The sequence below is a fragment of the Littorina saxatilis genome, linkage group LG7 (genome assembly GCF_037325665.1).
Source record: "Littorina saxatilis isolate snail1 linkage group LG7, US_GU_Lsax_2.0, whole genome shotgun sequence".
NCBI classification, from domain to species: domain Eukaryota; kingdom Metazoa; phylum Mollusca; class Gastropoda; order Littorinimorpha; family Littorinidae; genus Littorina; species Littorina saxatilis.
The window spans coordinates 26,189,168-26,212,894 of record NC_090251.1 but is presented as its reverse complement, the minus strand read 5'-3'; the positions used below and the strand labels follow the sequence as shown (position 1 = coordinate 26,212,894).

The 23,727-nt window shown below is 42.0% G+C and overlaps 2 protein-coding genes across 3 annotated transcripts in view; one reads left to right on the top strand and one right to left on the bottom strand.

Annotated features, from left to right (window-relative positions):
• LOC138971029 (uncharacterized) overlaps positions 1-23,727 on the bottom strand; it is a 417,720-nt gene that overhangs the window by 274,387 nt on the left and 119,606 nt on the right. The gene's annotated exons all lie outside the window — the stretch shown is intronic.
• On the top strand, positions 10,378-16,483 carry LOC138971025 (uncharacterized). The gene is made up of 2 exons (XM_070343626.1): positions 10,378-15,847; positions 16,076-16,483. Exon 1 carries the CDS (start codon positions 10,789-10,791, stop codon positions 15,226-15,228), a length of 4,440 nt encoding a protein of 1,479 aa, XP_070199727.1. The 5' UTR covers positions 10,378-10,788; the 3' UTR covers positions 15,229-15,847; positions 16,076-16,483.

The window sequence follows — 23,727 nt, the reverse complement described above, 5'->3', positions numbered from 1 at the left end:
AACGGATACAACTAGAACTGTGTGCCTGAAGCTGACTGCTTCGTATGATTTTTATTTCATATTTTACTTTTTTGTAATGGCTGTGACAAACGAAAACTTCGTTGGAGAAGAGCTGCCTTTGTGGGTAAGGGTTCTGTTCAGTACGCTGCATTTAATCACGGCATTGAACGGGATTCTGGGATGTGTCTTGATCCCTTATTCTTTGATCAGAAACAACCTGTTCAGGTCTGCCGCCTGCACGTACACAGTGTACCTGGGCAACCTAGTCATTGCGGACCTCTACATGGAAGGTTACCACTTTCCCCTGGTTGGCTTGGGTCTGGCGATGGGTCGGTTGCCGATGGCCAACGAAGCTCACTGCATTGCTTCAGGTTACATGGCGATGGCATCTCACACTGCCTATCTCCTGACCCTCACTGCCATCTCCTTTGACCGATACATGAAAGTGTGCCACTTCATCTTCTATCAGAAGTACTTCTCGAAGAAGACCAGTGTTGCTAGCTGCGTGTTGATCTGGGCCATTGGATTCGCCACGCCAGTTGTAGGTCTGGTGCGAAGACGTCTAGGTTTTGATGGCAAATCACACACGTGCTTTATGAAGACATCGGCCGACCTCTACTCCGCACGGACGCCTCGCCTAGCCTTCTTTTTCGTCACCATTATACTCTCCGGGTATTTCAGCCTCATGATCTACAGGACGTACAGGAAGTCGCGCCGCAGGATAGATGAAATCTGCAGCTGTCCCGCAAATACGCCGACAACGCAAGGCCAGACCAAGTCTGGGGCGTCTGTCAAGAGTTCAGACATGGCGCTGCTCCGTTCTCTGCTTGTCATCTACATTTGCTTGGTGCTGTTTGTCACGCCGTTAATGGCAGTGCAAAGCATGGGCAGCTACTACCAACCTTGTAGCTCCGTGCATGTGTTCCTGATCTGGCTGCTATCCCTCAACAACAGTGTCGACTGGATCGTGTACGGACTGCTAAACACTCGCCTCAGGCATGACTTCAAGAATATGTGGTGGAGCGCATGCGGGTGTTGGCAATTACAAGCGAGAGAGGGAGAGAATACACCAACAACAACAGTTTGATGAATGCATTGAATAATGTTCTCTGTCCTCTTTTATTGCATAACACTCACGCACACAATCACCAAGCATTTAAAATAAAAGTTAAAAATAGGTCCGTCAGACTAATGCTACTTTCCCAATAAACACTTAGTCTGAAAAAGGTGAAAACACATACTCCGCACTCAAATCAAAAGTAGCTTGAGGCAAATCTCTACCACGAGTCTGAAAAAGGTGAAAACACATACTCCGCACTCAAATCAAAAGTAGCTTGAGGCAAATCTCTACAACGAAAAAAGTTCTGTTGCCATAACACTAAAGTCACTAGTGTGTGCTCTACCAACACACAACACGCTCTAGAAAAACCCACGGTAATGAACACGCTAATAAACACTACCTAGAAGAAAACCACGCTAATAAACACGCTATCCCATCAAGAGTCCGCTCGGCTGGGGAAACAAAAAGTAAAAGCAAAGTCAGTAATTACCGAAACGACAATTCATATCAAAGTATCATCTCACACAGTCATCATAACCACAATTAGTATGTAAAGCGCGGAGAGCACAGTTAATTGTGGTTCGCGCTATATAAGCTCACCATAATAATAATAACAATTACAATTATTCAAGTTCCAGTATTATAAAAAACGCTGGCGCTGGACCCGAGTACGCTTCAGACTGTCTCGCTCCCCCAGTATGAAAGTTTTTGTCTTGTGCACGTGGATTTAAAAAAAAATATATATATATATATATTTATTTTACACAATTAAAAAAATTATTAGAGTAAAATAAAACATTAAAGGCAGAGTAAGCCTCCCGTAAGCCATCACAGATACGGACAGGCTTTTACACACAGTACAAACAACCTTTCATTTAAACACTCACCAATTGAGAACATCCTAGGTGCCCTCCGTAAAGAGCGAACAATTTTCAAAGAATTTATTTTTGCGTGGTTTATCTTACCCCTGAGCCATCGTGAACCCGTGTGATCCAGTTTTCCCTTTTCACAATGCAGTCGTCATAGTTAGTCATTTGAATGCGACTCGACGTGAGCTTATCTACAATAGCACGTTTTTTATGCACGAAACAACGGCTGTGGTTCACAAGAACTCTGGCGATGGCTTTTGACTGTTGAGAGGAACGGCGATTTGCACTGATAAACCGGGCCGTCGTCTGCTACGACCCTTATTGCGTGACCCTGCTTCCGGGCTTTTCTTTTTTTAAACTTTCACAACTTCGAATTGTTCTGATCTTGTCTTGATGAAAAACGAATTCTTTTATGATTAAAGAATGTTTGTGTAACAAGCTGTCAATTTATTATTTAGATTTTAAAAGTTAGGTCTAGCGCAAAAACGAGGCGCCGTTGTTGTTAACGGAACAAGTCTACGAAAATAAATTCTTGGAAAATGTCTCACGCTCGACAGAAAGCAGCCAGGATGTTCCCGTTCGGTGAGCGTTCAAATGGAAGTATGCTTGTACTGTATTTAGACGCTCGGGGAGCTCTGTGATGGTTTACGGGAGGCTTACTGTGCCTTTAAAACGTTCATAATAAACAATAGTAAACAAGAATTAAAAAAAAAAAAAAAAAAAAAAAAAATAGACCGCCCATGCCGGGAATCGAATTTTTTTAATTGTGTAAAATAAATTAAAAATTGTTTTCTTAAATCCAAGTGATTTAAAATTTTTTTTTATTTATTTTACACAATTAAAAAAGATTATTAGGGTAAAATAAAACATTAAAATGTTGGATCACTTGGATTTAAAAAAAAAATAATAAAAATATTATTAGAGTAAAAGAAAACATTAAAATGTTCATAATAAACGATAGTAAACAAGAATAAAAAAAAATAAAAAAAAATAGACCGCCCATACCGGGAATCGAACCCGGAACACTTTGGCCATAGACGAATCGCTTTCCACCCGGATCACTTGGATTAAAAAAAAAAAATAAATAAATAAAAATAAAAATTTTCACATTTAAAAAAATTATTGGTAAAATAAAACATTAAGACGTTCATAATAAACAATAGTAAACAAGAATTTAAAAAAAATAAAATAAAATAAAATAAATAGACCGCCCATGCCGGGAATCGAACCCGAATCACTTTGGCCACCAAGCCACTAACTCTGACAATTTTCCCAGTGAACTCAAATGCCTAGGGTGCTAAAATTAGGTCGCCCAGCACGCGAAGTGCACACACACACATACACACACACACACAAACACACACACACACACACACATACACACACACACACACACACACACACACAAACAGTAACACTAACACATGTGCACAAAATGAACACACACACACCAGGGGCGGACGAGGGGGGGGGCACAGGGGGCACGTGCCCCCCCCCCCCCCCCCCTGAAAAAAAAAGAAGAAAAAAAAAGAAGAAGAAAAAAAGAAGATTTTTCTATGCTGATTCTATGACCATTTCTAAGTTCAAATGGCACCAGATGGCACCATTTTGCTTCTTTGGGCAAAATTGTTTTCCGGGGGGGCATGCCCCCGGACCCCCTAGCAAATTCGGGCGCTTTGCGCCCATCACATTCACTTTCGATTCAAAGTGCCCCCCCCCCCCCCCCCCCCCCCCTTACAAAGCAACTGATCCGCCCCTGCACACACACACACCGCGCGCAAACGACAGATCCTGCAGCAGACGACAGATCTGCAGCAGACGACTCTCTCTCTTTCAGTCTCACCGAGACCAAAATAATCCCCACCCGCTGGCTGGCTTGGAAATCACGCTTTTCTCGTCACTGGGTGACGTGTTTCGCTGTTCTATCAGCTCAATGGCTGGCTGTCGCTCCGATTGAATTCGTCCAACCGTCAAGAACTTTTGTGTTTTTTGGGGCATTTAGGTCCCAGGTAATTATGAAGTTTTAATACGATCAATCGGACCTATTATCAAGTTAGTGTATCAACTTTTGAACGAACTGCGCCCAGTAGTTTCCCAGCAATAAGCTGTTAAGTCGAGACAGACAGACACACAATTAAAGTCTGCTGGACCCTAGTACTGCGTACTCGGGGAAAATACATAATGCATGTTATACTGTTCAAAAAAAGAAACGCATAGCTTGTAATATTTGGTTAATTTAGTTATATGGCTACAAGGATATCCACCAAACTGCAGAAAATGTTTATCTGGTCGTCGACCTTTCGTCCATTGCCACAAGTGAGCTCTGCACGTGACGCATGCGTTATCAGTGGCTACAATGTCAAAATTGCTCATTTGGCATGACCACTCGTCATGCTTCAGTGTAATCTCGTGAAACTCGGGGAATATTGAGCTCTCACCATGTCTTCCAAAACCCATAAAAGCGGATTGTTCGCCACAAAGAAATCAGACGACAATTCAGCGACGAAAGATGGCCCGATTGAGCAGAGAAGACCGCCAAATTGCATTGGGTCGTTTACAAGCAGGCCAAAGTCAAAGTGCAATCGCCAGGCACTTCCACGTGTCCCAGAGCACCATCAGTAGACTGTGGGTCAGGTTTCAAGCCACTGGCTCCGTTGCTGACTTGCCACGAGCGGGAAGACCAAGGGCGACAACTGCTGCTCACGACCGCTTCATACGGCTCCGCCACCTCCGGAATCGTTTCCTGTCGGCCTCATCTTCTGTCCAGGCTCTCCCCGGGCCACACCGATTATCGGACCAGACCGCGCGGAACCGCCTGCATGAAGCTGGTTTGAGAGCTCGCAGACCTCACAGAGGAGCTGTCTTCACCCGCCGCCATCGCCAGAACCGAGTGCAGTGGGGCAACCAGCACCTTCGCTGGACCGTCCGGAATCACTGGAGACACGTGTGGTTCAGCGACGAGTCCTACTTCCTGCTCCAGCGACATGATGGTCGGAGGAGGGTCTACCGGAGAGTAAACGAACGTTACGCGCCCAACTGTGTGGATGAGGCACCCGTTCATGGTGGTGGAGGCGTCATGGTGTGGGGGGCGATCAATACCGCTGGAAGGAGCACCCTGGTGCACGTCCAAGGGCGCATAACTGCCCAGCGATACGTGGAGGAAATTCTGCGCCCACACGCCCTTCCTCTTCTGGCTGACCAGGATGCCATATTCCAGCAGGACAACGCTCGCCCGCACACAGCACGACTCACCACCCAGTTCCTCACCGACCACCATGTCCAGGTGCTTCCCTGGCCATCCATGTCGCCAGACATGAACCCGATAGAACACCTCTGGGATGAATTGGACAGACGTGTGCGCAGGCGAGAAGAAGCGCCGGCAAATCACCGCGATCTATTGCAGGCACTTCAGGAGGAGTGGGACACCATCCCACAGCAAGATATCCTGCATCTGATCCAGTCCATGCCCAGAAGGTGCCGGGGAGTTGTTGCTGCTCAAGGCAGTCACACCCCCTACTGACTTGACAGCCTCGGCACCCAATCGTATTGATTGACTGATTGATTTGAAGATGCAAATGAACTGTGTGGGCATTCAACTGTGTCCATACCAAATTTCAAACAAATAATCTAAATATTGGATTTTCTGTTAATTTTTTCGAAAAATAAAACAAATTTGGCAAGTAGCAACTATGCGTTTCTTTTTTTGAACAGTATAGGTTTTCTGAATCTTATCATTGGCCTTCTCTTCTGTTGTTAGTTACACATCAAATTATTGTGCCAATTCCAAAGAAGGTGTACCGATAACAAAAGGTCTATTCTCACCTTGTCTACATCATCTCTGTAGATCTACACGAAACAAAACTCCCTGGTTCACAACAGCATTCAAAATCCAGGAAATACAGCCATCACACACTCCATCACTGGATCAGTCCAGTTGGTACACACCAACACACACTGTTTCACTTCACAAATGCACAAAATCCACAATGCATAATTCATACAAATTCCGGCAAGCTTGACATGCTTTTCTCTGCCAGTACCAGGTCACAAGTGCGCGTTTGTTTCAACGTTGGGCGAGTTCATTTCAACTTTTACTCATTTTAGTCGGGAAAAGGGGAAGGGGGGAGAGGGCCCTATTTGACGCTGCTTGATTATGCGTCACCAACCCAAACATTCTTTTATCAATACGATCTATTATTATTATCCAAGCGGAGCGCGGGCGAAGCCCGCGCGTAGCGAGGTAGTTTTTTTTTTCATCTCCCAGCACTGAAAATTTTTTGGCCAAGTGGTGTCTGTCTGGACATTGTTCTAGAATTCATCTTTTAGCACAATATTAGCGACACTGTTTGGACAATTCTATTAAAATTAGGCGTACAAACTGATTTTGTTTCGGGGAATCCTCTCAGAGGATCAGAATTTTCATATAATATCATCGGAAGCTGTTACAACGGGAAAATGTGAAACTTTTGTCACTTTTTAACATGGAATTTCATCTTTGAGCGTTTCAAGCGGACTTTAATAAAATAGTTATTTGCGAATTAAGCAGCGGAAGACACTCACCGGTTCAACATGTGTATGGTCATTAAACCTCAAAACATTTCAGTAAGTGGTTTAGACAAACACCTCCGCCATGTGAGGGTGACTGGTTTGTAGCTGAAGAGTTTTTTTCTAAAGTGTGTTCTAAATACAAATGACGTACTGGTAATGATGTAATGAGTTGTTCTAATCTTGTTCTTGGAACTCTTGCTGTTCCAAGCTTGTTCTTAGCAAGTCTTGGTGACGAGAACAAAGACTATCAATGAAATCTTTAGAAATAACCTCTGACAACGACGACGATGACGACGACGACGACGATAACAACAACAACAACAAATGACATCGACGACGACGACGACAACAACAACAACAACAACAACAAAAACAACAACACGAGAACAACAACAATCACGACAACGAACATGACAACAACAACACCAACAACTACGACGACAACTACAACGACTGGGTTATGATGACATCACCAATGATTTAAAGGCCGTTAAAAAATCGTTAAATCCTATTTCTTCACTGATTCTTATGAAATTTTTAAAGGTAGGTTTGTTGTCCCCAACTTATTTTCACTCCATACTTTTCCAGAAGAAAAACATAATTTTGGCAGTTAAAAACCGTTAAAATTCAATTCTTCACCGATATTTATGAAATTTTGTGGGTAGGTTCGTTGTCCCCAACTGATTTTCACTCTATACTTTTCCAGAAGAAAGACATAATTTTGGCAGTTAAAAAACGGTAAATTTCAATTCTTCACCTATCTTTATGAAATTTAGTGGGTGGGTCCGTTGTCCCAAACTGAATTTTAAGATGATACTTTTCCAGACAAAAAACCTTATTTTTGGCAGTTAAAAACCGTTAAATCTCAATTCTTCATCGATATTTATGAAATTTTGTGGGTAGGTTCGTTGTCCCCAACTGATTTTCACTCCATACTTTTCCAGAAGAAAAACATAATTTTGGCAGTTGAAAACCGTTACATTTAAATTTTCACCTATCTTTTTGAAATTTAGTGGGTGGCTCCGTTGTCCCAAACTGAATTTCAAGACAAACTATTCCAGTCAAAAAAACTTTTTTTTGGCAGTTAAAAACCGTTAAGTCTCAATTCTACACCGATATTTATGACATTTTGTGGGTAGGTTTGTTGTCAGATTTGACATGATGGCAGAATTGAAAGTGTGAGATATCCTGATGTTTCACAATTTATGCTGCATAATTCAGCCCCATAGGCGCTTGAATTTTAGGTGGAGTTGGTTTTTTTTTCAGCCCAAACCAGTAACCCCCACATGGTTTTCATGTCCCTTTCTGAGAGACTTCAAGAAGTTTCAATTTGACGTCATGATTAGCCTGCCGCATTAGCAAGTATGAAAACACGTCATCGATGACACATTTTAAGACAGAGAGAGAGAGAGAGAGAGAGAGAGAGAGAGAGAGAGAGAGAATCATGTACACACAGATGGACGACTTCGCTTGGGGTATGTACTGCCCGGAAGTACACATCTACTTAATTATTATTATGAACATTTATGCGCCTAATCTAAATATAGCCCTAGGCGCTTACATATTAATTTCTGCCGTTTGAAATGGAATTTTTTACAGACAGACAGACAAACAGACATTTTTTTTACACACAATATATAACGCATTCGCATCGGCCAGTAAACCTCAAGCCTATTAGGCGAGTATTCACCTTTCACGGCCTTTATTCCAAGTCAAACGGGTATTTGGTGGACATTTTTTATCTATGCCTATACAATTTTGCCAGGAAAGACCCTTTTGTCAATCGTGGGATCTTTAACGTGCACACCAAATGTAGTGTACACGAAGGGACCTCGGTTTTTCGTCTCATCCGAAAGACTAGCACTTGAACCCACCACCTAGGTTAGGAAAGGGGGGAGAAAATTGCTAACGCCCTGACCCAGGGTCGAACTCGCAACCTCTCGCTTCCGAGCGCAAGTGCGTTACCACTCGGCCAGCCAGTCCACCAATCTAAACTAATTTAACTTATTAAGAACAAAACTAAACATTCCCCATTCAGGAATATCCAAACAAATGCATAGTCTGTGTGTTTCATCCAAATCGAACACGCAGACGTAACCAATAGACACAAGCTGACACCCCTGCCTTTGAAATGACGAAACCCTGAAACCTACGTCATACCTATAATGATAACAGCCTGCGACGCAATACAGGCGCTAGAAATAATAATTCTATTGACACAGTCACACAATGTCAACACAGATTTCTCTCACTCACCACAAATATGTTCTCTTTGTAATGCCTGCGTGTGTCCACGAAACACTCTGTTACCTCTGCTACCACGTATTCTACAGACCACTCTGTGCGCCGTCTTGTCTGACTGAACCTGGTCTTGAGGCGCAGTTGTACCACAGCGTGGTTTAAGCGCGTACATGTTGACATACCTTTTGTGGATATGTAGAATGCGACAAACGAAACCAGTAATATTGGGCGTTGAAAGTTGAGGGCCCCAAAGGGTTTAAAATCGTGATCGTGATTGGCGTTTTTTGACCTTCCTGTGACCTTGATTGCTGAAATTTCCATTTCTGTGATCGTGATGGGACTTTGCCCGTGATCCGTGATGACAAAAAAATCCAGTCTCGTGATCGTGATCGTCATTTGTTTTCGTGATCGTGATGGGCATTATTGCAAAGCATTTTATTTTCAACGTACATTTTTCACAGCTGTATCACTCTATGATCCTCTATTCGTCAAGGTGTTCGTGATCGTGAAAACAAAAATCAAGGTAACTGTGATCGTGAAAGCTAAAAATTCCGTTCCCGTGATCGTGATGATTGTTACGCATTATAGTAACATTGGATTTTATTTCCATGGGTGACACCCTTAAGTCATTTCCTTGCGAGACGGAACGCCGTAAAGAGAAATGACGTCAAAAGCGTGACGTCAAAAAGGAAGAATGACACAGAGGAAAACACGAGGTTGGAAATGGTTATGATAGATCTCTACGCCTACACCGTATGAAAGATTATTAGATTTGCAAATTCATACGATGATTTCTATCAATAAAGACTTGAGATATTTGTCTTTTGTATTTCGCGTTAAAAGATGTATGGAAGAGTTGTTTTATTGAATTGTTTTGAGACACGTGCGAAGGCCTATATTCGTAGCGTAGAGTTTTACTTTGAGTCCATTCACCAAGATCAGTTGATTCTCGTTCCATTTTGGAGAACAATTCAAGCTTTTTTTTTCGGGAGTTATATTTCATCACAAACCTGAATTATGCAGGTAAGAAACTGCTAAAGTAGGAAAAAGGGAAGTAATAATATCGTTCTTCATTTCAGAAGTAGAGCGGCACATTTTCATCCCTACGTTCATCTGTTTTGTGTGTTTCAAAGGCGAAGCAGTTGGACGAAATCCAAAATTCTATTGGTTGCCTCGTCCGGGATAGGCTATTTCGTTTAGATACATGTGAAGAAATTGTCTTGTGTGGTTTGTGTGTATTCATTGATCATTCATTAGTTAAGTAATTAGTATATGTTTATTTGTGTATTGATTTAAAGGAAAACTATAGTGTAGTATGGGTAAAAACTCACTGTAGATCACATCCTTAATGAAGGTAAACTAAATAACACAACCTTACTGAAGGTAAAAACAAAATGTAACTCTCGAGGAAAAACAAAACAAAACTGGAAAGTGAAAGTTAGATCACTTTCATCTACCTGTAGATCTAGTTCTAGCAGGTAGGATTAGTTGGCAACATTCTGTTGGGGAACGGCTCAAATTCCTTTCTAAGTAGAACCAACGAAACAAAAAGGAAGTCGAAATGGAGATATTTCGCAAAAACATTTTGAACTAGTTTATTTACGTTCACGCACATGGGAAAAGTCATTTGACTATTTGTGGTGACAGATTAAATGGACAGAGTCTGAGTATCTAGCTAATAAACTATTCATAATATTGAAGATCGCGGATACTTTCTTAGTGTTGAAATTAGCTACTTCAATTAGTTCTAAGAAATTTTCTAGATAGAAACCGTGGGATCTTTATATACGTTGGATTACGTATGGTGATAGACTAGAGTGATAATACTGGGAGTCGAGCCGCAGTTGTATTGACCACTCTAGGTCACAGAACGAATGGTTACGAGTTGACAGTAACATTGTTCAGTTACAGTTTGTAATAACTGATTTTTTCCATAAATGCGAAGTAGGTTCGAGATAGTCTGTGATGAGATAAATTCCATGCACAGTACCCGATATAGAAACTTCGCACGTCCTCAAATTTGGAGTGAAGGCGTGTGGTGAGACTGACGTAGAAAGCCAGACAGGTAAGATGGATACTTCAGTGGATGCAGCCCTGGAAGCGACGAGGATTTTGATGGATAAAGGGAAGTTACTTGGTTTGGAGGGATCTGAGTTGCGTGATTTTGTTCTGGAATGTGAGCGTGAGAATGGTGAACGTGCGGAGCGTGCACGTGAACGTGCTGAACGTGCGGAAATTGCCGATGCTGAACGTAAACGCGCCGACGCTGAACGTGAACGTGAACGTGCCGACGCTGAACGTGAACGTGAACGTGCCGACGCTGAACGTGAACGTGAACGTGCCGACCGTGTTGAACGTGAAAGAGAAGAACGCGAGCAACAAACTCGACTCGAGGAGTTGAGGATTCAGGTCGAATTAGCTCGCGCAACAAACTCACGCGATCGCGGAGGCGATGAAGAAGAAGGAAATCAGAACAATAACAATCACAGAAATCATAGACCTCGCGATACCGATAACTACCAACCGAAGTTACCATTCCTCGAAGACAAAGACGATGTAGAAGCGTTCCTTCTGCAATTTGAACGTCATGCTGAAGCATCACACTGGGACCCTAACACTTGGTCTGTACGTTTGTCCGCACTGCTAAAAGGTAAAGCACGCACTGCTTACACCAAGATGAAAGTCGCTGATGCACGCGACTACGCATTGCTCCGAAAGACTTTGCTGGAAAGATTTCAGATTACCGCGGAAACATACAGACAAAGATTCAGAAACACACGGAAAGAAAACGCTGACTCGTACAAAGAGTTCATTACTCAGATTTCTTTGTTCCTCGATCGCTGGGTTGAAATGTCCAATATCGGAGAAAGTTTCGATGATTTCAAAGACCTCATACTGACGGAACAAGTGTATGAAAGCATGCCTACTGAACTCGTCACGTACGTGAAGGATAGAAAACCAAACAGCATTGATGACGTGATCGACACCGTAACTCTCTACGAAGAAAACCGACCCAAAGAAAGCCGTAGACATGGGAAGAAACCTGAAGAGAGAGGACACAAGGCAACACACGGGACGAATTCCACAAACAAGGACAAGGACGAAGGAAATAAAAGCAGAACCAGCGTCAAATGTTTCAGATGTGGAAAATTGGGCCATTTCAAGAAGGATTGTCGCCAGCCTCCGAAAGATGAATCAGCCAGTGCCGCATTTCAAGACGAGAATGACATCGAGGGGAATGCGACACATGATCAACTGTGCGACAAATGTGTTCACAAGAAATTCACCAAACTGTCCCAAATCGTAGTTGAAGGCCAGGTAGTCACTGCTTTCCGCGACACCGGAAGCACCTCTACGATTGTTGATTCCAAACTAGTACCAGCTAGCAAGATTACTACGCGCACAAAAGAAACGTCTTTGGCGAAGAAATCAGTGAAAGAGAAACTATCGGTCGCACACGTTTACATGGACACGCCGTACTTCGTGGGAGAAACCGAAGTTAGCGTCATGGAGAATCCTGTCCATCCTGTGTTGATTGGAAACTCGATGGGTGTAGGATCGGAGAAAATCGAGACACCTGTATATCCAGTCCGTGAGACCGTAATCCCTGAAACCACTGCAACAGCCGTTACCCGAGGACAAGAAAAACGTGAAGAGGAGGGGAATGCGTCAATTCCCAGTTTTCCTATGGAAGGAAAGATCTTCACCGTTGCTGATCTAAAGAGAGAACAGCAAGACGACAAAAGCCTTGAGAAATTACATGTGTTGGCACGAACGAATGTAACTCGAGGGCGAGTTCAGTTCATCTATGACAAGGACGTGTTATATCGCCAATACAGTGACAAGCAAGGAAAGGACCACCGACAAGTAGTAGTACCTCACAAGATGCGGGCAAAGGTATTGTCCACCGGACACGATACGGCGATGTCGGGCCATCTCGGACAGAAGAAATCAAGAGAACGGATTTGGCAAGATTTTTTTTGGCCGGGGATCGTGGGTGACATCAAACGCTACTGCAGTTCTTGTGACGTGTGCCAACGTACTATGCCAAAAGGACGGACGAGGAAGGTACCTCTGGGAAAGATGCCTCTGATTGAAACTCCGTTCAAGCGTGTAGCCGTTGACATAGTAGGACCAATCAAACCCATGTCTGAGACAAAGAAGCAGTATATCCTAGTGATGGTGGATTTCGCGACCAGATATCCTGAAGCTGTTGCTCTCAAAGACATAAAGGCAGAAACCGTGGCTGACGCGCTATGGACATTCTGGACAAGATTGGGACTTCCAGAAGAAGTATTGACCGACAACGGAGCGCAGTTCACCAGCGAGTTGATGACTCAAGTCAACCAACTGCTCGCAATCAAGGGATTGACAACTTCACCTTGGCATCCTCAATGCAATGGTGTTGTAGAACGTTTCAATGGAACTTTGAAAGCGATGCTCAAGAAGATGACTTTTGAACAACCGACCAAGTGGGACCAGTACTTGCCAGCACTACTGTTCGCATACCGAGAAGTTCCCCAAGATTCGCTTGGATTTTCTCCTTTCGAACTTCTGTATGGGCGGACAGTGCGTGGACCAATGCAAGTATTGCGTCAACTGTGGACGGAAGAAGAAAGCAACGACGAGATACGCACGACGGCTGAACATGTTATTGATCTGCGAAATCGCATTGAAGAAACGTGCAAGATCGCCCGCGACCATCTCGCCAAGTCAGCAATACGACAAGCTCACTTCTACGACAAGAAGACGAAGAAGAGAGAACTCATTGTCGGCACCAGAGTTTTGCTTCTACTGCCAACGAAACACAACAAGCTAGAACTTGCATGGAAGGGACCATACGTGATCGAGGAGAAGATCAACTCATTTGATTACAAGATCAAAGTGGGTCGCCAGACTCGTGTCTATCACATCAACCTTTTGCGAGAGTACCATGAACGAGAAATGATCGCTGAACCAGAGAAACTTCCAGAAGAAGTGGTGGAACAGAGCGCGATAGTCGTTGAAGATCTAGAAGAACAAGATGACGAAATATTCGCCAACATGGGACCTGATCCCAGCATACTCATTCCGTCTACAAAACGTACCGAGAATGAGAAAGATGTACATGTAGCTGACACATTGACGGCAAGACAACAACGTGAAGTCAGAGACGCATGTACAGAATTCAGCGCATCGTTGACTGATGTACCAAAAGCTACGACTCTAGAAATCTGCAACATCAAGATGACTGATGATCGACCCGTGTACGTGAAACCACGACCCATACCTCATGCGTTAGTGGACGTGGTGGAACGTGAAGTGAAGGAGATGTTGGATTTGAAGGTTATCGAACCAGCCACTTCACCCTACAACGCTCCGATAGTGATCGTGAAGAAAGCACAGGGTAAAGCAGTGCGTTTCTGCAATGATTTCAGAGAAGCAAATAAAGTCATCGAGAACGACGCTGAACCAATCACAGATGTGGAACATTTATTCTCTGAACTCGCCGATGCACGATACTTCAGCAAGTTGGACTTGACCAAAGGATATTGGGCGATTCCCATCAAAGAGGAAGACCGAGACAAGACAGCGTTTACGACCTCATTAGGGCAAATGAGGTGGATCAACATGCCATTTGGATTGAAGACCGCGGGCAGCGTTTTCAACCGGATGATGCGGAAGCTCCTGGGTCCTCTCAATCGCAAAGACGTCTACCATTTCATGGATGACATCCTGATCGCGACTGCAACATGGGAACAACACATTGAAGCGATCAAGGCCGTCCTGAAAGCCCTGAAAGACGCCAACCTTGCAGCGAAACCCTCCAAGTGCTACTTCGGTTATGAACAACTGCAGTATCTGGGACATGAGATCGGAAGAGGGAAGAGATGGCCTGTCGACGACAAGGTCGACAAGATACAAAAGGCTCAACCTCCTACCACCAAGAAGGAACTGAGAGCTTTTTTAGGTCTGACCGGTTTTTATAGGATTTACGTCCCGGCGTATTCCTCGATCGCAGCACCACTGACAGACAAGACCAAAAAGCAAGAACCGGAAAAGGTCAAGTGGACTCCGGCCTGTCAGGTGGCGTTCGACACACTGAAAGCCAAGCTAGCTGAACAACCGATCATCCAGATGCCAGACCATACACTCCCATACATCCTCAGAACTGATGCTTCAGACAAAGGAATGGGAGCTGTTCTACTTCAAGACAAGGGAGAGGGTCTGCAGCCGATCGCGTATGCCAGCAAGAAGCTGTCAGAGACAGAACAGAAATATGCCACCGTAGAGAAAGAATGCTTAGCGACCGTCTGGGGAATCCAGAAATTTGAGCGTTATCTCTACGGAAGACATTTCATACTGGAGACGGACCATCAACCTCTTCAGTATCTACAGCGGATGAAACCAACCAATGCCAGACTGATGCGCTGGGCACTGCAACTTCAACCGTACGTCTTCACCGTGAAGATCATTCCCGGCAAAGACAACATTGGAGCAGACTACCTCAGCCGTGCTACCATGAACTGAGGGAGACCATGGCAATGGTCGTCACAACTCAGAGATACTACCTGATTGTGAAGGGAATTCTGATCATAGATCCACGGAAACAATTAGTAGAATGTTATACACATATAGTATTAATGTAACTATTATGCATGTTCATAGATTATATAAAATCTTCCTTTCCAAGGGCGTGTGTTACGCATTATAGTAACATTGGATTTTATTTCCATGGGTGACACCCTTAAGTCATTTCCTTGCGAGACGGAACGCCGTAAAGAGAAATGACGTCAAAAGCGTGACGTCAAAAAGGAAGAATGACACAGAGGAAAACACGAGGTTGGAAATGGTTATGATAGATCTCTACGCCTACACCGTATGAAAGATTATTAGATTTGCAAATTCATACGATGATTTCTATCAATAAAGACTTGAGATATTTGTCTTTTGTATTTCGCGTTAAAAGATGTATGGAAGAGTTGTTTTATTGAATTGTTTTGAGACACGTGCGAAGGCCTATATTCGTAGCGTAGAGTTTTACTTTGAGTCCATTCACCAAGATCAGTTGATTCTCGTTCCATTTTGGAGAACAATTCAAGCTTTTTTTTTCGGGAGTTATATTTCATCACAAACCTGAATTATGCAGGTAAGAAACTGCTAAAGTAGGAAAAAGGGAAGTAATAATATCGTTCTTCATTTCAGAAGTAGAGCGGCACATTTTCATCCCTACGTTCATCTGTTTTGTGTGTTTCAAAGGCGAAGCAGTTGGACGAAATCCAAAATTCCATTGGTTGTAAGTAACGGTCAGAATGATTAGATAGATGTTAGGCTCATAAAGCTGATGATAACATGTTGTTTTCACTTTGATCGACAGGTTTAGATGCTGGTTAGACGCTCGTGTAGATGCAAGCTGGAGATGAATCGGACGCCAACTGAGAGAGAGATGGAACCGTGTTAAAGAACTGATATCACCGTCACCCCATCGCCGAGATATCCAGGGCATCATCATCGTCATTCACTTCATCGTCGAAGACATCAAGAGCATCCTCAACATCGTTCGTCACATCATCAAGGACATCATCATCACCGTTGAACTCATCGTCAAGACATTAAACTTTAAAGACATCATCTTCATCACCGACGCCGTGTATAAACACTCCGAGAGCTTACAGTCGCTCATTTCGGCAAGATCAAACCTCTCACACCTGATACTTGACCTGTAGTGCCGAGTACGTCGATGCATGAAGATGAGTAACCAAAATTAAAGCCGTTTTTCACTCATTGTAGTTGTGTTCGTCCAGTTGCTTCCAGTGTTTATTCTTTCTGTCGATACTTTTGAGTCTGTCTATCGTTCAATTAAGTTAAAAGGAACCACGCATATCACTAACTATAAAAGCGAACAGCCGCCAAATAATCATACCCTAGACAACATTAACAAAATTCGAGATTCAATCTTGAAAGAGCCGGACACGTGAAAATCCTCCCATCGGATTGTGACAATGATACCCCCCCCCCCCCCTTTGGGGCCCTCAAAGTTGGCAAAACATATTGCATGGACGTACTAAAGATACACTTGTTATAGCCGGACTTCAATGTCTCTGCTCCCATTTTGTCTCGTGGTTTATTCAGCATCAGGCGTTGAGTTGTTTTGTCTGATGCTGATCTTGAAGCGTTCACTCAAGCACTCTAAGTCAATAACGTGTTCTTCGTGACTCGATCTAAGGATCTGGTCACTGGAAAATGTCTTTAAAAAAAAAGAAGTTTTAATATCATTGGTATTGTACGAAAGGGCGCCGTTCTTTTCAGAACTCTCCTCTTTACTTCACTATTCCGTCGTTAAGACTATTATCTGCAGAAATGTGTGTGTGTGTGTGTGTGTGTGTGTGTGTGTGTGTGTGTGTGTGTGTGTGTGTGTGTATGTGTGTGTTTTGCTTACTTGATGCATTTCAGCGTAAATTGACTCATTTTGCTCACTTCAGGCGATTTGTGGCAGAGTGAATGTGTTGTAGGAGGTAGGAAGGGTTGTACATATTAATTATTATTCTTTCATACCTGTATGTATATTTTTTGAATAATTTTTTTAAAGATCGCTCTCGCTCTTGAACTCTTGGAAGAAGAAACAAATCATGCAAGAAATGTACAATCCTGATGGCAATCGCTGCTCTTGTCTCGTTATTATTGTCTTAAGGCGATGTGAGGCACTAAAATCACCAACATTAAACTTGGAGAATACATCTTTCTTTATTTGGTGTTTAACGTCGTTTTCAACCACGAAGGTTATATCGCGACGAGGGAAAGGGGGGAGATGGGATAGGGGAAAGGGGGGAGATGGGATAGAGCCACTTGTTAAGTGTTTCTTGTTCATAAAAGCACTAATCAAAAAATTGCTCCAGGGGCCTGCAACGTAGTACAATACATGACCTTACTGGGAGAATGCAAGCTTCCAGTACAAAGGACCAAACATTTCCTACATACTGCCTGACCAAAATCTTTACAAACATCGACCACATTCTATACAAGAACCACTCAACAAGGGTAAAAGGAGGAACAGAATCCGTCAGTCGCCTCTTACGACATGCGGGGTGCAGAGAAATAAGGATGTGGAAAAGAAGACTTTTGGTAAGTGAAATAAAGGTGATGGATCCAGTCAGGTAGAAATAAGACAACAAGAAAAGAATTGGAAAACTGCAGGGAATAGTAGGGAGAGTTTTCTTGGAAGGAAATATAGGTGAAAGGACTGGTAAGGCAGAAATAAGACAAAAGAAGAGAAGAAAAAGAACCGTTAGTCGCCTCTTACGACATGCTGGGTAGCATCGGGTAAATTCTTTCTAGTCCCAACCAATATGGGACTCCCCCTAACCCGCGGGGGGTGGAGAATACATGGAATAACTTAAGTTTTCTGGGTAGTTATTGAAGTGACTTATGAAAAGAAATGAAAAATATGTGAATACTACAGAACATAGACTGCCGTTGCTATGGAAACTGGCTTAAACAGCGCCATATTGGATTTCTAAGAAACGGATTTACAGCAATATCATACATCAGAAATGCGTAACATTTGGCACAAAGATACACATGACTTTTATCTACAATCATATAGAACGATTTTTTGAGAAAAGATGATTTATATTAATTTTTGAAATAAGGATTATTGAATATGCGGTTAGAAATTCATTAATCCTTATTACAAACATTAATATAAATTCAATTGTAGTCTTTAGTAAAAATATCGTTTTACATGACTGTGGATAAAAGTCATGTGTATCTTTGTGCCAAATATCATGGATTTCTGATGTATGATGTCGCTGTAAAACCGTTTCCTAGAATTTCAATATGGCGGCTGTTTCCATAGCAACGGCGATCTGTGTCCATTAATATTTACACACTTTTCATTCATTGTTATAAGTCACTTCAATAACTACCAAGAAAACTAGGTTATTCCATGTATTCTCCTAGTTAAAATTTAGTGCCACACATCGCATTAATCAAGTTAATGGTTGTAGTTGTTGTTATTGTTGTTGTAGTCGTTGTTGTTGTGATGATGATGATGATGATGATGATGATGATGATGATGATGATGATGATGACATGCAATAATAATGATGAAGATGTTGATGATGATGATGATGATGATGATGATGATGATGATGATGATGACGATGTTGATGATGTTTTTTTGTTCAGAAGCAATGGTCAGGCATACAGTTCTCACGGAGGATGACAATCATCAGTTACTGGTTTACACACACAAAGACACACACACACACACAAATACGCGGGCGCACACACACTTACACACACACACACACACACACACACACACACACACACACACACACACTCTCTCTCTCTCTCTCTCTCTCTCTCTCCAAGTTAAAAACTGGAAATGAACATTATGTTGAAAGAATGAGACCTTTTTAATCACTGTCTACAGACAGAACAGATGCATGAAATAAAGAACATGGGCGAATAGTCACGCAAAATGAATTTGTAAAGCGCCTGGAGCCAATTGATGGGACTCGCGCTATAGAAAAGTTATTTATTATTATTTAAGTTATTGAGACATCCCAGTGCACTAAGGGATTTATAGAGCAAATCGAGAAAATTCATTATTGAACGAAGCGCATAGCGCTGAGTTCAATAATTATTTTCGAGATTTGCTCTATAAATCCCTTAGTGCACTGGGATTGTTTCAATAACGATATTGTCAGTACCGCCATAGAAAAAAGAAGATTCCAAACGCACACTTTGCTACGCGCATTTGAATAGGCAAAACTGTGTGGTCAGGTCGTGTACAGTAAGATCTACTTTTGTGTGGGCCGGTGTCTCAAGTGTGTCGTGCTTTCGTCACACGCATTTTAATTTCTGTTGGTAAATTCCAGTGTAGTGTTAAAGCTGAACAGTGATGATCTTTCAGAGAGACCTCATTTGAACTCTGAGAAAGGACTCTGCTCTTCATTATTTGCGATTCGAAACCTTCAGTCGAGCGTCGATGGATTGACTGTGCGGAGTGACTCCCCTTGAATTGACTACCCCACGAAGGACTCGGCTGTTCGCACATTTTCAAAATAAATGTGGCATATATCTCGTGTTGTATCTTCACTCATCGGGGAGTCTGATACTAAATATGAACGGTAAGAATGCTCTGAACCCTACACGTATTATATCCCCATCGATTTTTCGTTCACATTTGCCCAACATGTTAATTTGCTGAGCGGGGTTTATGTCGTCTGCTACTGCTAGGCTAGAACAATCGAACCACTGCAGTCTGCACTGTCACTGAGTCTGCACGAATAAGGCAGGCTTGTAATAAGTCTTATAATTATATGGTAAGAACGTTCTGAACCCTACACGTTTTCGATTACGATTGTTCTTGCCTTGAAATAATAATTCGGAAACCATTCATTTACTGAACTGATGCAGTCGTATTTCAGTGTAGTCTGCTAGAGTCGATCGAATCAGTCTTCCAAATGCTGTGTACGTTATCGGAATAACACTTGTGTTTTCTGTTAGCCGCTGGGAATTGTATACTAACTCATCATTTGGTAATGTGGATTATAAGCTACGTGCCACTAACACGGCATATTATGAGAAGAATCTATGCAAGTCGGCGAAAATGAGATGAAACAGCGGCTTCTATTTTTAGATTAGTGCCACTGTGGCATAGGCACATGCAATCTGTCAGAAAAAAAAACCCACTTCTGCTTTAATTGAGAAGCAGGGAATTTATGGTCATTTGGTATTGTGGAGAATATAAGCTACATGTCATTAATTAATTCTGAGGATGAGAGTACAGTCTCGCTTTGGCAAAGGGCGTAAGAATACGCTCTGTGGAAAAGTTAGCGCACTCCAAGAGTGCGCTAACAGATTTAAGCGCATCGCCATTAGCCAATCAACTGGTTCACATCAGTCATGTGACACCAGTACTTACTGACAATTATTATTATTATTATTATTATTATTATTATTATTATTATTATTATTAAATAGAAGCTTTTGCAAGTGAGATTGATGCTAATAATCCGCTCCCACAGGACTCATTGTGGATAAAAGGCCTACTCTCTTGAGATCTGTTCAACGTGTGATTATTATGATAAGGCGTTTAATTCAAAATAATGTACTTGCACAGCATGCAGACAGCTGATACACACCGGCAAAATCAACGCGTATTTCTAACTTTTTCTTGACCACTACATTCATAGAATACCTTCTTTCCACTGCAAATAATTATCGCGTAAACCATATATATGCAGACCTGTTTAGGACTATTATATGGGGTAAGAGTATCTCTTCACTTGCACACATATACAAAATCAAAAGCCTGGGTGCTCTTTGCGCAGAACTGGGATTTGTTGTGGAATTAACGTCGCCGATTCAGCGATTGACACGGCTGTTAGCAATGGAAATAATTGAGAAAACAATCCCCACTCCGCCTAGAAAGCAGCACAGCTGTCAATTTTGTATGTGTATTGTTGTTCCATGAAAAGCCTGGCAGGGTTTACAATGATTTACTAAACGGTTTACTGCGAGAAGTTATTTTCAATTTTTAGATTTTGTTGTACAAATCACGCCGAAGTTAGTGTGAGAGAAGACTTTAATTCCTAAAACGTAGCCCTTGTGAGTGGCAAAAAAAGATAAAAATAAATGAATAAATAAGGTATACATGAGCCATGCAAAATTAAATCTTAATGATATATGCAATTTGTATTGGTACATTCCTAGAGTTTGAATAACAAAAATCTGCCAGAACGCTTCAAATATGACATAAGTGATATAAATATAACACCCATATTCTCGCACATTTTCTTACTTTCATCATGTTTTGTACATAGATACATTCTTAAATACTATATTGACGAAAATACACTCAAACAAAGTCTTACATTGCTATTGTTACATGATCACATCTGCATAAAATTATATAGAAAGCAAGGAAAAAAGCTCCGAAAAGCTTCATCTGTTCATACATTTTCCTGATAGTGTATGTAAATACGACAAGAAAGCTTTTCTCTGACAAACTTTCAGGTCTTTCTTTCATTCATGATCATAATAAATACCATAATACAGTATCACATTATTATTTTACAAATAGATTCAGCTTGCGGCCGAGTACAAAAAAGCAAACATTCAACTCAATTGACATAACGTTACATTTATCACGCACTCATGCACAACACTCGTGGGTTCGAACCCCGGCCGGGTCATACCTAAGACTTTAAAATTGGCAATCTAGTGGCTGCTCCGCCTGGCGTCTGGCATTATGGGGTTAGTGCTAGGACTGGTTGGTCCGGTGTCAGAATAATGTGACTGGGTGAGACATGAAGCCTGTGCTGCGACTTCTGTCTTGTGTGTGGCGCACGTTAAATGTCAAAGCAGCACCGCCCTGATATGGCCCTTCGTGGTCGGCTGGGCGTTAAGCAAACAAACAAACAAACAAACAATGCACAACACTATTTAAAAGGTAAATCGACAATCATCATTTCCATGGCATGAAATACATTACAACAAGAAGCTAAAAGTATGACATAAATTCTCAAGCAGTTTATAATTTACACGATTTCTAGTCCGACTTTCATGGACTATCACCACGTCCTTAAATTTAGTAATTACCTGTGCACTTATATGCACATCCTGGCTTGTAAAAATAAGTGAGTATTACACTTGTAGACATATCATTCAAAGTCATTTTGTTTGATGTGGATTCATCTCCTACATACAACACTAATCTGATGGTGAATAATTGAAGAAAACAGTGACCTTGATGTGCCTTATTAAAGTACTTCTTCTTCTTCTTCAGCGTTCCAGAATTGTCTGGTTACGTGTGAGCTCGTGAGCTCGTTTGCCGATTTGGGTTCCCCAAACTAGTCAGCTTCACTCCGTTTTCGTTGAGTAGGCATGCTGGGTATTTTCGTGTTTTCATAACCCACCGAACTCCGACATGGATTACAGGATCTTTTCCGTGCGGACTTGGTCTTGTGCTTGCGTGTACACACGAAGGGGGTTAAGTCACTAGCAGGTCTGCACTTAAGTTGACCTGGGAGATCGTAAAAATCTCCACTCTTAACCCATCAGGCGGCAGCGACCGCGATTCGAACTCACGACCTCCCGATCAGGAGGCCGACGTCTTACCACCACGCCACTGCGCCCGTCACCAAAGTACTTATAGCAGATGGTACAAATCCAATGATTTAATTTAGTAGATCAACACAGATGTCAGGAATTACATTCATTAATAAAAACAAGAACCAACATCTTCACTCTGCACAGCAAGCAGACCGCCTGTTGATGTCTGATTTGTTTACATGTGAAAAGATGCTCTTGTGAATTAACGTCTCGACAAAAACACAGGGATTAACTAAATTAAATGGTTTACTATGTAAAGACGTTGTTTTAAGTACAATTACAATAAAAACCTCCATATTCAATATTCTGTAAACACACAAGCGATTATCTTTATAAGTACAGGATGCATATAAGCAAACTGTTTTCTTCAGAACATATGGTGTTTAACTAAATGGTTAACTAAGTAAAGACGCGCGGTAGGTTTTAAGTGCAATACAAACCTCCATATTCTATATTCTGTAAACACACAAGCGATTATCATTACAAATACAGGCTGCAAATAAGAAAACATTTTACTTTTTGCAAAAAGCATATTGTCTCAACAATATCCATATGAACAACAAATTAAAAACACAAACAAACAAATCTTTTGAAGGATAGTAAGTGCTGGTAGGAGAGATGTAATATCTATGTTCATCTGTATACGTGCAACATAATATATGTTCAGGTATGCAATTACTAAATAGGTAGCAGAGCCGCTTACTACTACGATGTTGTTTTAACATAATTATTATGCTACAAATGTGCGTCCATAGCGAAGCTGCTACGCGTAAGAGCCCTCTGCTACGAAAAATAATAACAGCACAAAAATCGGTTACAAAATCGAGTGTGCTTTCGTGAAACGGATTTTCATTAGGTTAACCGAGTGGGCTCTTAGAGATAAATTCGACCTCGAGACTGAAA

Coding starts and splice junctions, on each gene's coding strand:
- LOC138971025 (XM_070343626.1), top strand. CDS start 10,789: ATGGATACTTCAGTGGATGCAGCCCTGGAAGCGACGAGGATTTTGATG.